Raw genomic sequence first — 14653 nt, 5'->3', positions numbered from 1 at the left:
TCAAATATATTTCAATTTTTGTTAAAGTTTTAGTAATGTTGTTGTGCATTTTTTCTTTAAATGTCTATATAGTTAGGTTCCATTTGTAACAAAGGTTCAGAAAAATATATTGCTCATTATTAGTTCATGTTAGTTAATGCATTAACTAATGTTAACAAATGACCTTGTTGTAAAGAGTTACCTTTTTTTTATTATTAATTTCAGTTTTAGTTATTTTAGTAGTTCAAGTTAAACTAAACAAAAAGGACTTGACAAAATGACAAAAATGTTACCTTGGGAATTTTTATTTTATTTTATTTTTATTTTGTTTATAAAATAAGTGTACTTTTTATTTCAGTTGATTTTTATTTCAATTAATGATATGAGTTTACATTTTTTGTTTAAATTTTATACTTATAAAATAAGTTAATATTTTAACATTTATTTAAACTAAAACGTAAAAATAAAAAAATTGTTTAAATTTTATGCTTCCGTTAACATTAAATTGTACTTCCGTTAACATTTATTTTAATTAATAAAATAAGTTTACATTTAATTTTGGTTAAGGTTGATTTCAAATAACTTTTTTTTGGTTTAGGTTTAGTTAATAATAACTGATTGGGGGTGCGTACATTTATACATTTGGCAAATGCTTTTATCCAAAGCGACTTGCGGTGTATTCAAGGCATATATGTTACCATCCATTCCCATGGGAATCGAGCCCATGACCCTGACTCTACAGTTTGAGCTACTGTAACGCTGGTTAATGGTCACGTTTAAGCAAATAAACATCAATAAGTCAAAGTTCCTATATTATATGATAATCAAAGAATGTGTAAAACAGTAAGTCATCTTCTATACAGTAAATGTGCATTGCAGTTTTGTTTATTTACACGTCATACTCATCTTCCATCTTATGGACCAAAGTCAGAGATATTCCACTTTGTATGGATCAGCATAAGTTACCAAATGCGAATCTGCTCCAGTTTAATCTGTTATAATTGGCTGACTGGTTTATTACGACGCTGTTGAATAATGTCTGTTATTGTATTTTGCCGTATCAGAGCTCATAGCCACCAGCCTCCACAATGAGCCTCAGTCATCACACACAAGCAGAATGAATTTGTGTGCGAATTGTTCATGCAACCATTTCTACGTAAATTGTTGCAATGAATTGCATTCGACAATTTGCGTAAGAATAGTTTCAATTCTGCAGAAAAATACTCAAACTCTGAAGCAGCGACAGACTGATGAACATATGAATGAAAGTGCATCAGTATTATATTCCATCACTCAAACAAATGTCTTGCTCTCATCCCCACACATGCACGGCTTGTGTAGAAGTGGGCGGCAGTTTCCATTACCCAGTTTTCATTCTCTATTAAAGGCTCGTTGCATCGAACATGCTTGACATCTTAAAAACCGGCTTCTCTTTGCTAGTGTACCTCCATTTAGATTTGATTTCCCACTCAGACTTGACAAATCTGAAGCATTCATGAAAAACATAAATAAAACAAAATGCAGAGAGAAAGCGGAGGACATTGTTTGAAAAATCTCTCTCTGTGGAGAAGGATTGATAATGTGTTGACGTGAAGGCCGTCGCCTGCAGCCATTCGAAAAGATTCAACACTGTCAATGGATTTAAGCTTTATTAAAACAGATATTATTCACATATGTTACTGCCCAGACCTTTAGATGGGAGACTTTAGATGAGGTCTGGCTTTGGGCGGAATAAAATGTATTGAAAATACAAATGGAAACCAAACTACGATAGCTACGTTTCCATCCAAAGTTGTGAATTTAACTTGTGCACAAAATCGGAATATCGCATGAAACATATGCAAATAAAGCACCATTAAACTGGCACATAAACCTGATAAACTAGCAGCAAATATCATTAGGAAAAAGGTGATTTGCTTCGGTGCTGATAGCGTCGTGGGCAGCGTGTCGACATACAGTGTTGTTGTGCTACGTGTGTCCCAAATTCGAATCCCGACTCGAGGACCGATCCCGATAAAGGCAAAAATAAATCTTTATTTGGTATTTTCAAATTTAGTAATTTGCTGCAGTAGGAGAAGCTTTGCGTGTCCCATCACGCAGAGTCACATTACTTTTTTTGATGTGCATCACAGAATTTATTCGGTAAATGTGTTTCCATCGTAGTTTATGTGCATGCTTTCTTATTCTATAAAAAATAGCACGTTTTTTTAATGCACATTTTTAGAAATTATGCACATCTTCGCATTTCTATTTAGTGCTTTTTTTCTGCGATATCCCAAAATGCGCATAAAAATAGGTGGATGGAAATATAGTTACTGTAAGAAAAAAAGACTATTGGAATTCATTTTACAAGAAAATAGTCTTTCTACTTCAAAGTTTCACATTTGATTCAATGTTACTTGCCAATTCTTTGTAATTACTTGTGAAATTTACTAACATTTTTTTAGTGAAATTTGTTTCTATGCCAGTGCATTCATAAATTAAAGCTGAAGAGTTAATTTTCTGTCCCACTAACATTGCTGAATAGAATTGCAATTTTCTACTCCATCCGTCTGCCTTTGGTCGCATCAGGTGATGCACAAGAGACATTTTTAGCAACTAATATATTTGCTATTTTGAAGAATTGTCATGTAGCAAAGGTCTTTTCCTCAAAAGTGCTGTGCTGCAAACCTGCTGCATGAACACTTTCCCCCAGAGCTTTTGTTTCTCACTCTCGGATAGGATGGAGATCGTATCTCAGCAACTCTAGTTCACAGTCTCGTCCCGCATGAGACCTTTATTACAGCAGCCCAGATCATTAAGCAGCAGACCAGCACTGTGCTCCATCATTTCAGCCGTGTGTTTCACTTCCAAGCTCATTTATCACTACACACACACACACACACACACACGGCAAAGTCATGTGAGTGAGTATGTGACTGAACATGCAAAGCAAGAACGGCAACAGTATGTTCAAAATATAGTATTGCACAGTGTATACTGTATTTGCAATGTGTAAAAATAAAGGTCACATGACCTCATTACATTGATTCAGCAAGTTACATTTTGCATTTTTTTTATTACAAAATGTATTAGCTTTTGGCACAAAATAGTCTAGACAGAGATGTCAAAAATCATTGTTAATATCGCTTTCTGGTTTATGCTAGAAATATCGCTAGAAATACACTGCAAAAAATTATCTTCCGAAGTTGTAAAGTACATTTCAGTACATTTTGAGAACATTTTAGAAAATCTAAGTAAAAATTTCACATTTAATTCAACGTGTTCCTGTTTCTTTGTAATTGTCTGTGAAATTTACTAGCAATTTCTGAGTGAAAATTGTTTCTACACCATTTTTGTCCTGTGTAGTAGATCAAGTGTCTGTTTCCAGCATTAAATTTGAAAAAAAAAAAAAAAAAATGCAAAAAGGTAATTGCGACTTTTATTCTTGTAATTCTGAGTTTATATCTCACAGTTATGACTTTTTCTCTCACAATTCTAAGAGACAAGTGAGACTCACAATTTTCTCTTGCATTTCCATGTTGACATCTTGTAATTCTGAGTTTACATTTTGCAATTGTCTTTTTTTTTCTCAGAATTCTGCATTTACGTCTTGCAATTCTGTTTTTTGTTTCTGCCATAGAATAAAAAAGGTAAATGTGATTTTATCTCACAATTCTCACTTTTTCGCAATTGCCATTTCAACTTTTCTTCTCAGAATTGCACGTTTACATCTTAATTCTGAGTTTATACAGTATGTCGCAATTCTGACTTTATATCTCACAATTCTGAGATATGAAGTCAGAATTGTGAGATAAAAAGTTGAAATTAACTTATAATTTTTTTATTCCGTGATGAGCACAAGCTTCCACAAGTCTCTGTCTTTGGTCGTTCAGTGCACATATTGACAGATGCATACAGAATACTTGCATACAAACAAAATTAAATACCAATGCATACTGCATACTACAGAAATCTTATGAGTTGGGGGTGAGATGCATGTGTGTTTTAACACTGTTCTGGAGTGACAGCAGATGGCGAGCTTATGTAATTACGTGTGGGCGAGAGCAACCAACAGCAACGTGTTTGAATTCAAGACCCCCAGATCACGTCATTCAAACACACACACACACACACACACTGCATGAAAATGTGTGGTGATTATACTAATTACATATGAGACCACTTTAGAAGCACACACACACAGACACACACACACAGCTGTCAATCTAAAGTGCCTTCACACTCAAAGCTCCTCCACATGAGCATATCATGTAATGCTGTTGCATTTGTCTAACAGGCTGCTTCCTGTTTCATCTGTGTAATTTTACGTTTACTATGTGCTCATCTGTAATAAGCAGAACGTCACTGACTGATAATAATGGCTTTGCTACCACACTACTATTTCTGCAGTGCACATACACTGACAGAAAATAAATGTCATTTTTAAATTGACTTTTTATCTAATCTAAAATGTGTAAATTAGTACCTTAAACTTGTCATATGCACTCTTACTGTACTACTATGAATCTTTGGTACCTCTTTACTTGAAGGCTTTATATTTAATGCATTATAAAACTATTTTTAATGCATTAATTATGCCTTGTAATGCACATTATCATGCATTGAACGCGTAATGCATTATAATTCTAGCCACACTTATAATAGATTATATTGATTCATTCATTCATTACTCCATTGACAATATAATGCATTAAAACACATGACATGAGAATCTAACACATTTTAACTTTGGTTACAGTAATTTATGAAAATATATAATACATTACAATGTACATTATGAATACTTACATAATGAATTATTCATAAATGCTTTAAGTAAAGAGTTGCTGAAACTTTTAGGGGTAAACAAGGTACAAATATGTCCATTTGTGTGTACTGCCCCAGTGACAATCTGTTTTAACCCTAAATACAGAAACTTGCTTTGTATCTGCATGAATGTAAAAGTACTACATTTACCAAAATGTGCAGTATAGAATGGAGCACACTGCATTGGGAGTCCCACAATGCAATGTATATAGCTTAAACTCCTATTTTAATGAATGAAACAGAGACGACATCTATTTCATCTTATTATTTGGTCCAACTGCCAAAGGTTAAGATGTTTGAAAATGCTAAATAATCTAAACGAGCAAGATAATGTCATATGACAACAATGTTGCATTACACTCCTAAAAATAAAGGTTCTTTATTGGTATTGATGGTGAAGAACCTTCAACATCCATGAAACTTTCTATGGTTCTGTCTAGCAGAAAAAATGTTCTTTAGATTAAGAAAATGTTTTTTTGAAGAACTGTTTACTGAAAGGTTCTCTGGGGAAACAAAAATGGTTCTTTTATGGCATCACTGTGAAAACTCCCTTTATTTCAGTGCACTATGCAAGTACTCTGCAATATCTCCTTTTCATTTCCCACTTCACAAGCGTAACAGCGACAGGAAACTGCCCTGAAATCATCTTCTCATTAGTGTCAGCGATACAGCAATGATTGAAAACAATTCTGGCCAGATGAAACCCTGGTGTCGCACCAGGACTCCAAATAAAACAGCTGTTTTAAAATGGACGCACTCGAACTCTCACTTCCTTCTGTTTCTCGCTGTCTTCACACACACACACACACACTGGCAGTGCTGTACATCTAAATAGCCCGAGTGACTAATTCCTGTGCATTTCAGTGTTCTGCGCTGTCTATTCTGGGCTTTTAAGATGGAGTGTGTGAATCATAGTCGTTGTGGTAATTGCTCCTCTTTGTCTTCCCCCACCCCGCTCCGTTCTGATTGGTTAATGAGGCTCGTTAAATGCACCAGGTTGTTCGTTCAGTAGAAGAGACAGCTGAGCTCAGAGGGGAACGTCAGATGGCCTTTTCTGTCTTAAAAAGCTCTAAATTTAATCAGCCAATAGCATTTAGGAAAAAATAACACAGGCACTGTTTGTTGGCTCCATATATTTAGTTGCTTACTGCATCATTAGATGTTTAAACCACTAATGGGGCAAGGAAGTTTTCACTCATACAGCAGTGGGGCACATTACTGTTCCCAAAGGTCAAAATGTGTGTTATGCTGCTTACAGTCTTAATGATTTAGTGTGTGTGTGTGTGTGTGCGTGTGTGCTTGCAAAAGCTACATTCTCCAGCCTGGCAATTATATGTTCTTTTTTATCGTACTGAAAATCTGTTGGGTTTTTCCACACTGTTTTTCAACCATCAGGTGCTGAAACTTGCATGTGAATGTTCCTGGAACGGTTCAACGTTCAAAGCACATGAATGTTTAATGAGGCAAGCATTGACAAGTTTGTGATTGATTCTCGCTGGCTTCAGTAGAAACTGCAACATTAGTAAGTTTAAATTGAATTGTGAGAATGAGAGTCTGACCCTTACAGATGAAACTTTACTCCGCCTCAGTCCATCCAAGATGTAGATGAGTTTGTTTCTTTATCAGATTTGGAGAAATGTAGCATTACATCACTTGTTCACCAATGGATCCTCTGCAGTGAATGGGTGAATTCACTGGAAGAAGCATTATTATGGATTATGGAAGCAACGGTTTCTTTATTATGATTTTTTTCTTTATAAATACGCAGCTTTTCACTTCTCCAGATGTTAACTGATGGACTGGAGTGGTATGGATTACTTGTGGATTATTGTGATGTTTTTATCAGCTGTTTGGACTCTCATTCTGACGGCACCCATTCACTGCAGAAGGATCCATTGGTGAGCAAGTGACGTAATGTTACATTTCTCCTCATGTGCTCTGATGAAGAAAAACTCATCTACATCTTGGATGGCCTGAGGGTGAATGCATTTTCAATTTTCATTTTTGGGTTAACTGTTCCTTGAAGTGTAATGTGAAACGATATTATGAATACTGCAACTTAATGCTCTAACACAAAATGTTGTGTAACTTATGCATAAAATGGTAACAGCGACCTACTGTAAAAGAGCAAAATGTTTAAGCAAAGTGCTGAAACTTTCATTTACAATCCTCAAAACAAGTCAGAAGTGAAATGAATAAATCCTCACTAGCACGTATTTCTGCTTTGCTGATAAAGCAGTTATAAAATCCCCACAGAAGTGTAACAGGCCATGACTCCAAATTTTCACTTCACTAAAGATCTGTCTCCAAGGGATCGCATGTTTCTAATGCAGTGATAGGCCTACTGTGGAGACACATTTGTTGAAAACATCTTTAAAATTTAAATTCAACATAACACAGCATTTGCAATGCACTCTAATGTATTTCTGATTTAAACCATGATTGTTGTTTTTGTAGCACGTCGGCTACATTGTTCTGATTGAGAAATGTGTCACTGTAAATAATGTGTGCATGACCAAATATGTTTGTCTGTTCGTGTGATGAATGGGTTTGTGATCAATGCATGTACTTATGTGATTGAGGTGATTATTGTGTGTGATAGAATCAAATGCGCATGTTTGCATGATGAATGTGTTTTTGTCGGTGTGATAGTATTACTTCTGCGCGCGCACTGGCATGTCATGTGACTCGTGTCATATGATCGTCGCTGTATAAGTTCAGTAGCACACGGCTGGTCAACAGTTTCAGTGTCGCAGGTGCGCGGAAGGACGAGAGGGACACGCGTTTGTATCCTTGCGTCTGGTCAGCTATCACTCGTTATATATCGCTGTCTGTCTGCTGTCGAGCCGTCGTAAGGATGCGTGCGCTCGCCGTCATGGTTTTGTTGGCGTTCATCGGCGGGTCTGCGGCCGACACTCCGGCCAACTGCACCTATGAGGACCTGCTGGGCACCTGGATCTTCAGCGTGTATGATGTGGGTCACGATCGAACCATCAACTGCTCCAGCACAGGTCAGACCAGATCACACTATCTGAATCGGTGCGCTTTTGTCTTCCACACGGAAGTTCAGTTTTACTTTCAGTTTCAGTTTCATGCTGAGGTCTTCAGCTGAACATCTGTGCCTCTTTTTAATATAATAGACCCAATTATAGGTGTTCTACTAAAATGATGCGTTAAGGATGGCACACAGATGTACTTTTTGGATACTCTTAATAACACTGGTACTGTGGTAGTACCATGATGGTACAATTATTAGCATTGCTATTATACTTTGTTTGCTATTTACCATGTTCGTATACCATAGTATTTCCAAGTTACTCCAAGTCAAAAAAAACATGATTGTAGTAGTCATAGTAGTATTTTGTTGGTGTCAGTCCATTAGAGCATATTTTTTCCTAATTAACAACATTATGACTAATGCTGTCTGAGAGTACCACAGTAAACTTGATTGTTATTTTTGATAAATATTGTATGTAGTGTTTCCTTTCCCCATTGTATATGTTGGGTGTGTTTTAAAACCTAGTAAACTGCCCAGAAATGTTGTCTATGAAGGCATCAAAGGTGCATTTGAACATTCAAAAGCAGCTTCGTTAGTATACTTTGACATTTACCATGCTACTGACTGAGCGATTACCGTGTTCATGTGCCATGGTATTTCCAAGTTACTCCAAAGTTATACCATGTCAAAAACATGGTTGTATGATATTAATGTAGTGTTTTTGTTAATGTCAGTTAATTGGAGCATGTTTATCTTAATTAACAATACTATATTACTACTTTAATTCTGACTGAGAATACAAAAGTGTGAACTTAATTAATTTTTGGTTTATATTGTGTGTATATAGTTTCTTTTTCCTATTGTAGATGTTGGCTTTGTTTTAAAAACCGAGTGAACTGCCTTCATAGGCAGCATTTGTGGGCATCATAGGTGCATCTGAACATTCAAAAGCACATATGATGTACAGAATGCTATATATAGGCAGGTATTGAATTGCAGCCATTGTGTTTGCATATCACCAAAGCTACTTCCTTAAGTTTCTAAATTAAACTCTGTTGACTTTTAAACAGGAAAGTCAGTGAAAACGGTGACCGTGGACCTGCAGAAGCTGTCTGTAGCTGTGGATGATCTCGGTCACACTGGCTTCTTCACTCTCATCTATAACCAGGGCTTTGAAGTGGTGATCAATGACTACAAGTGGTTTGGGTTTTTCAAGGTAAGAATGATGAGACCCTTTTAGTCTCTGTAACAGCACATGACTGATCAGATGACTGTGGTTTCATAACAGAAGGGAAATTCTGACATCAGCTCTTTTGTGTTTCTGTTCTTTATTGTACTGGTGTCTAGCTCAATAAATGTGGGATGATTTTACACATGCAATCATTTTTTTTTTTTTTTTGTGAGATCGTGTGTTATTTTAGTATTAATACTATTACAGTATTTAGTAGTATTTGGAATTGGTGTGTTTTTTTTTTTTTTGCTTTTTATGTCATTTTAGTACTTCAACTTAAACTTATTACAGTAGTTTCCAAGGCAACTTTTTAAACAAGTGTTTTATTTCATCTACCAAAAACAAGAAAATGTTGATTTATTTTAGTTAACAATAACAACACAGCATTCAAACAATAAGAAATCAACAAAATATGAAGACTTTGCCCTTCATATACATTTTTATGAACAATTTTAGAATTAGACTATTTATGTAGTTTTGCATAACCCTAGTATTAAAAGGATCACATGATGTTGTTTGGTTATCACATAAAATGCTTAAATCTATTCATAATAATAAATGTGCTTTAACAGTAAAGTTATTGCATTGAGTATTATTTCTTTTTCTCTGTGTGTGTCTAGTATTCTCAGCAGGGTTCAGAGGTGACCAGTTACTGCGATCAGACGCTGCCCGGTTGGGTTCATGATGTTTTGGGGAATAACTGGGGCTGTTTCACTGGGAAGAAAGTGCAGCCCATCCCACCCCGAATCAACCACAATCACATGCTTGGATTCCAACACAAACTGTAAGTGTGTCAGCAGTTTTTGTTTCTTACTTGTGAATCGATTGTCCTTTAATTGCTCTCTATATCTTGATAAGATCTCATGTGATTTCATCAACCTTGAGTGATTGATGCATTTATTGGGTTTCATGATAACAAACCTTTGATCTCTAGGCTCATGAAGCTGCCATACACAAACAACATGGGGTTTGTGAATCAAATAAACTTAGTTCAGAAGTCTTGGAAAGCGACAACATACAGTCTCCATGAGACCCTCACCATACAGGAGATGCTGAGAAGATCAGGAGGGCATGCCTCTCGTATACCACGGTACGCTCACTTTAACTGGTGCAGTCAGGGCTTTTGTGAAAAATAAATAACTGATGCCTTTAAAATAGAGTTATTAGAGTTCATAAATGTCTGGTGTGATTTAGTTGGAAGCATTTTACTGTAAAAGTAGTTAACTGCATAGGTGATTCTTCTTCTGCAGAATATTGTGTACTGAATATTAAGAGCAGCAACATTTCATTTGGAAGATAAATGGTCATCTGCAATTTCATGTCAGTTTCTCTCTCGCTCTCTCTCTCAGACGTGTCAGGCCTGTGATGGTTTCTGCAGACAGTAAGATGGCAGCCGGTCTTCCAGAACACTGGGACTGGAGAGACGTGAACGGACTCAATTATGTTAGCCCTGTCCGCAACCAAGGTGTGTGTGTGTTGAGAGTAAGAGAAAATGCTGCAATCAAATGGTTGCTTCAATCTGTCCTGTATTGCTCCGAGTTGAGCAAGTGATGTATATCTGCAGTCGAGTCCTGGGAATAGCTTCAATATGCTGCTATTGATTGATTGATTGTTTTCACTCTAATCCAGGAAGTGTGTGTTATTGAATGATGTAGCTGTTCTTGCTATAGAACAGAGCCTGATAAATGATGCTAGAAACACTACCAGAAAATTACAAGCTTTTTATCTAGTCTGTGTTTGGCTATTGTTTATTTTTACAGAAATTTCCCCAACAAACCTAATACAATACTTTTGTTTGTATAAGTGTGTAATAATAATAATAATAATAATAATAATAATAATTATGTAGTAGTAGTAATAATAATAATAATTGTGAAGTAAGGCTTCTGGAGAGGAGCCCATGGATATTTAATATTTAAACTTTTAATATTTACAATTTAAATTACGGAGTGTCTATTTACACCAAGTGCAAATAGCCTGCCTTGTTGGCAGAGGCTATTTACACTAGCTCCGCCCACCAACGTGTGATTGGACTAGTCAACATTACAAAAGACAGTTGTCAGCTGCAGTGGTGCAGATGGTAAAACATGTCGTATTCATTTTGACGCGATCGACCCGGGTACGAATACGCCTTTTGCCAAACTTTTTTTTCTCCCTTTTCAAATTTCACATCACATCAGAAACGCATTTATTTTCAACGAACATGAAGGAAATAATCAAAAAGTTGAAAGTATCTGGTAGGGTTAGGGTAGGTGTAGGGAGGGCTTTTGTCCCAATAAGGTGGCATCCATTTAATAATTTGAATTCAAATTAAAACTTAAACTCAATAAGTTATTGCATACTGTTTTATAATGTACTACAATACTGAGGTGCAGATAATTGCCACTATTTGCAATAAGTAGTATAAATAGCAGAAAATCCTGCTATTTTAACAGTGTAAATAGAATCTATAGCTATTTGCACTTCGTGTAAATAGCATCTATCGCTAAGAAAATATGCTATTTTCACTTAGTGCAAATAGCCGCTGCCTTTAAATTATACATAAGCCAGAGTGTTTTTTTTTTTTTCTTTTTCCCAGATTCCTTTAGACCATTTTTGCTATTGGTATTATAGAATTTAGTGATTATTTTGATTTGGCTTTTTATATTTTTAGTTTAAATTTTATTTGTAGTTTTAGTAACTCGTGTGCTTTTTTTTTTTTTTCATTTTTATTAGTTGCGAGTTTTGTTTTTCTTTTATCTCAGTGTTTGGCATTTACTGTAATTCAAATTGAAGGAGAGTTATAAATGGTGCCTTGACACTGAAATAAGTGAAAGTTTTTCATGTAGTAATTTATTTTCCTTTTTTTTTTTATTTATTTTTTTTTATATTTTTCATTAAGCCTTTTTAATTACCGCAAATGTGGTGGCGTTTTTAAATTAACAATAATGCTGAGTTAAAGCAATAAAATCAACAGAATGGACTTTTTTTTTTTAATGCCACTGATCTTTTTTGATTTTCGCTTTGTCTTGTTGGGTCATTACTAGTAGGACCCAATGGTTAGCATGAGCTAGTTATCCTCCACTAGTACATGCAGTAACTACACCATCTTGTTTTAAAATGTATTTCAGAATTAGCCATGTATTCTAAAGATATTTGTGGGAAATGGATATTTTTGGCCTGAAGTGATTTGGTTTAAGATCTGTGGTCCCATGAGCAAGATAACCAGGGCTCGTCACTAGTTTGTGTTTAAAGCCTTCTTATTTCTTTGTCTTAAGATGTCTGACCATCTTTGACACTAAGCTTCTAATCACAATATGACTTTTGAATTTTGAATACTACTGTTGGGTTTACAATCTCATCTTTCCTAGTCAGTCGTGATGAGAAACACAAACTGATATAGTCTTGCTGGTTGCTTCTCTCTGAAATAAGTGTGAGGAGATGAACGGCTCTTCAAGCGCTGGTCGACGTATCTGGAGTGGCTCATTCCTTTCAGAGCCTGATAGTGTCTCACTTTTGTTAAGAGCTCCTTCAGATGCTCTAGACACATTAGAGGAGGCATGAGAGGATTAAAGGATAGTTCTGTAAGACAAGGAAATGAGGTTGTAAATTGACATTTTTCATCTTTAAATGATTTCCTCTTTCTTTCTTTCTTTCTTTCTTTCTTTCTCCAGCTCAATGCGGCAGCTGTTACTCTTTCTCCAGTATGGGAATGCTTGAAGCTCGAGTCCGAATCCAGACAAACAACACTCAGCAGCCGGTGTTCAGTCCACAGCAAGTGGTGTCCTGCTCCCAGTATTCTCAAGGTAAAAGCACGTGTTGCTGCACTGAGGCAGTGTTTAATGTGAGCAGTATCTGTGCTGAACTTCACAGGGCCTGTCTGCGTATTAGCAGTTATAAAACCGTGACTGTTTGCTTTTCCAGTACCCTCAGGATTATGGTTACACAATCCAATTGAGATCAGAATGGGTTCTTTGCGTAAACGTTTGACTTTGGGTTCCTCTTTTTTTTTTTCTTCTTTTTTTCTCCTTGTAGGTTTTACAAGATTAAAAAGATTTATTTCTTTAGGGATGTAAAAATTTTATACTTATTTACATTATTCATTATTTAAGCTGTTGTTTTAAATATGTAAAGTTTCAGGATGAAATTCTCATTTTAATTGCATTTAAGTGAACTTGTCCTTTATAAAAATGTAATGGGAGGATGGATTGGGAGAGAAATGAAAGCATGTTAAAGGGATTGTTTTTTTTTTTTTAAATTGGCTATTGTTTTTAATAATAAAATGTATTAGTAATAGTGAAATTTTATTATATACAGTAGTTATATTATAAAATTGTTGCTACCAATGTTTTTTTTCTATAAATGCATGCTATTGTTTTTAATATGATGGCTTTTATTATTATTATTATTATGTTATGTGTTATATTCTAAAATTATTGCTACTAAAAAATAATTTTTATCATGAATTATTATTTTTTCTGATCTAAGATGCAAGTTATTCTGATCTAAGTCAGTTTACTTTTTATACAATTGATTATAATACTATTGTTTTATATAAAATTATAATAAAATAATTATATAAATATTATAAATTATGTAAATTATGACAATTTTGTCATTCCAGTGTTATTTTTCGACATACTATTACTATATATTTTGTTTAATATTTTGTTTTATTTTTTTCCGCTTTATTGTTAGTAATTTTAGGGGTTTTTTTTGTTTTTAAATGTCTATATAGTTGTTGGTGTATTTCAGTTTTAGTTATTAGTTATTTAGTTATAAATACTTTTGGTTATTTTAGAAAATGAGAAGTGTTGCCTTAGGAACTAGCTAGTTTTACTATAATTATTTTATTTCAATTAACATTTATTTCAATTATTGAGTATTATTATTATTATTATTATTATTTATTTATTTGTTTTTTTTAGGTACTATAATAACCCTGGTTCTTCCCCTCTTTTTCCCCCCATAAATGTTGCAATTAATTGAATATTCTGAAGTTAACATTTTGGATTTTAGTCTGTATTTCAAATTGAAAATTTTTTTTTTTTTTGTCTTTTGTACAGGTTGTGATGGAGGTTTTCCATACCTGATTGGTAAATACATCCAGGACTTTGGTATTGTGGAGGAGGATTGTTTCCCATACACCGGGAAAGATTCTCCCTGCAAAGTACCTGAGAAATGCACAAGGTACTACGCCTCTGATTATCACTACGTGGGTGGGTTTTACGGCGGGTGCAGCGAGGCGGCCATGATGCTAGAGCTGGTCAAGAACGGCCCCATGGGCGTGGCCCTGGAGGTTTACCCAGATTTCATGAACTACAAGGAGGGCATCTACCATCACACCGGCCTCCGTGACTCCATCAATCCGTTTGAGCTGACGAATCACGCCGTGCTTTTGGTGGGGTATGGGAAGTGCCATAAGACCGGCGAGAAGTACTGGATCGTGAAGAACAGCTGGGGAACTGGGTGGGGTGAGAATGGGTTTTTCAGGATCCGTCGAGGAACAGATGAATGCGCCATTGAGAGCATTGCTGTAGCCGCTACACCAATCGCCCAACTTTAGAGAGTGTAGACGAATTGGTCAGTTGAAACGAGCACGGCCTGGAGAAGTATTTTGATAATCGCAATTCTGAAAAAGGGAAAACAGTGCTGTT

General features: G+C 35.4%; 1 protein-coding gene across 1 annotated transcript; it reads left to right on the top strand.

Annotated features, from left to right (window-relative positions):
• Positions 1-7465: 7465 nt before the first annotated feature.
• Positions 7466-14647, top strand: LOC107670127 (dipeptidyl peptidase 1-like). The gene is made up of 7 exons (XM_016462636.1): positions 7466-7799; positions 8857-9002; positions 9638-9801; positions 9952-10107; positions 10367-10482; positions 12671-12802; positions 14063-14647. Exons 1-7 carry the CDS (start codon positions 7646-7648, stop codon positions 14560-14562), a joined length of 1368 nt encoding a protein of 455 aa, XP_016318122.1. The 5' UTR covers positions 7466-7645; the 3' UTR covers positions 14563-14647.
• The last annotated feature ends 6 nt before the right edge of the window (positions 14648-14653 follow it).

The sequence above is a fragment of the Sinocyclocheilus anshuiensis genome, unplaced genomic scaffold (assembly GCF_001515605.1).
Source record: "Sinocyclocheilus anshuiensis isolate Anshui unplaced genomic scaffold, SAMN03320099.WGS_v1.1 scaffold48, whole genome shotgun sequence".
NCBI lineage: Eukaryota > Metazoa > Chordata > Actinopteri > Cypriniformes > Cyprinidae > Sinocyclocheilus > Sinocyclocheilus anshuiensis.
The sequence above is the reverse complement of the archived record's forward strand: the minus strand, read 5'-3'. Positions and strand labels throughout refer to the sequence as shown.

Coding starts and splice junctions, on each gene's coding strand:
- LOC107670127 (XM_016462636.1), top strand. CDS start 7,646: ATGCGTGCGCTCGCCGTCATGGTTTTGTTGGCGTTCATCGGCGGGTCT. Junction 9,802..9,951: donor CTTGGATTCCAACACAAACT/GTAAGTGTGTCA, acceptor TTTGATCTCTAG/GCTCATGAAGCTGCCATACA. Junction 10,483..12,670: donor TAGCCCTGTCCGCAACCAAG/GTGTGTGTGTGT, acceptor TTCTTTCTCCAG/CTCAATGCGGCAGCTGTTAC.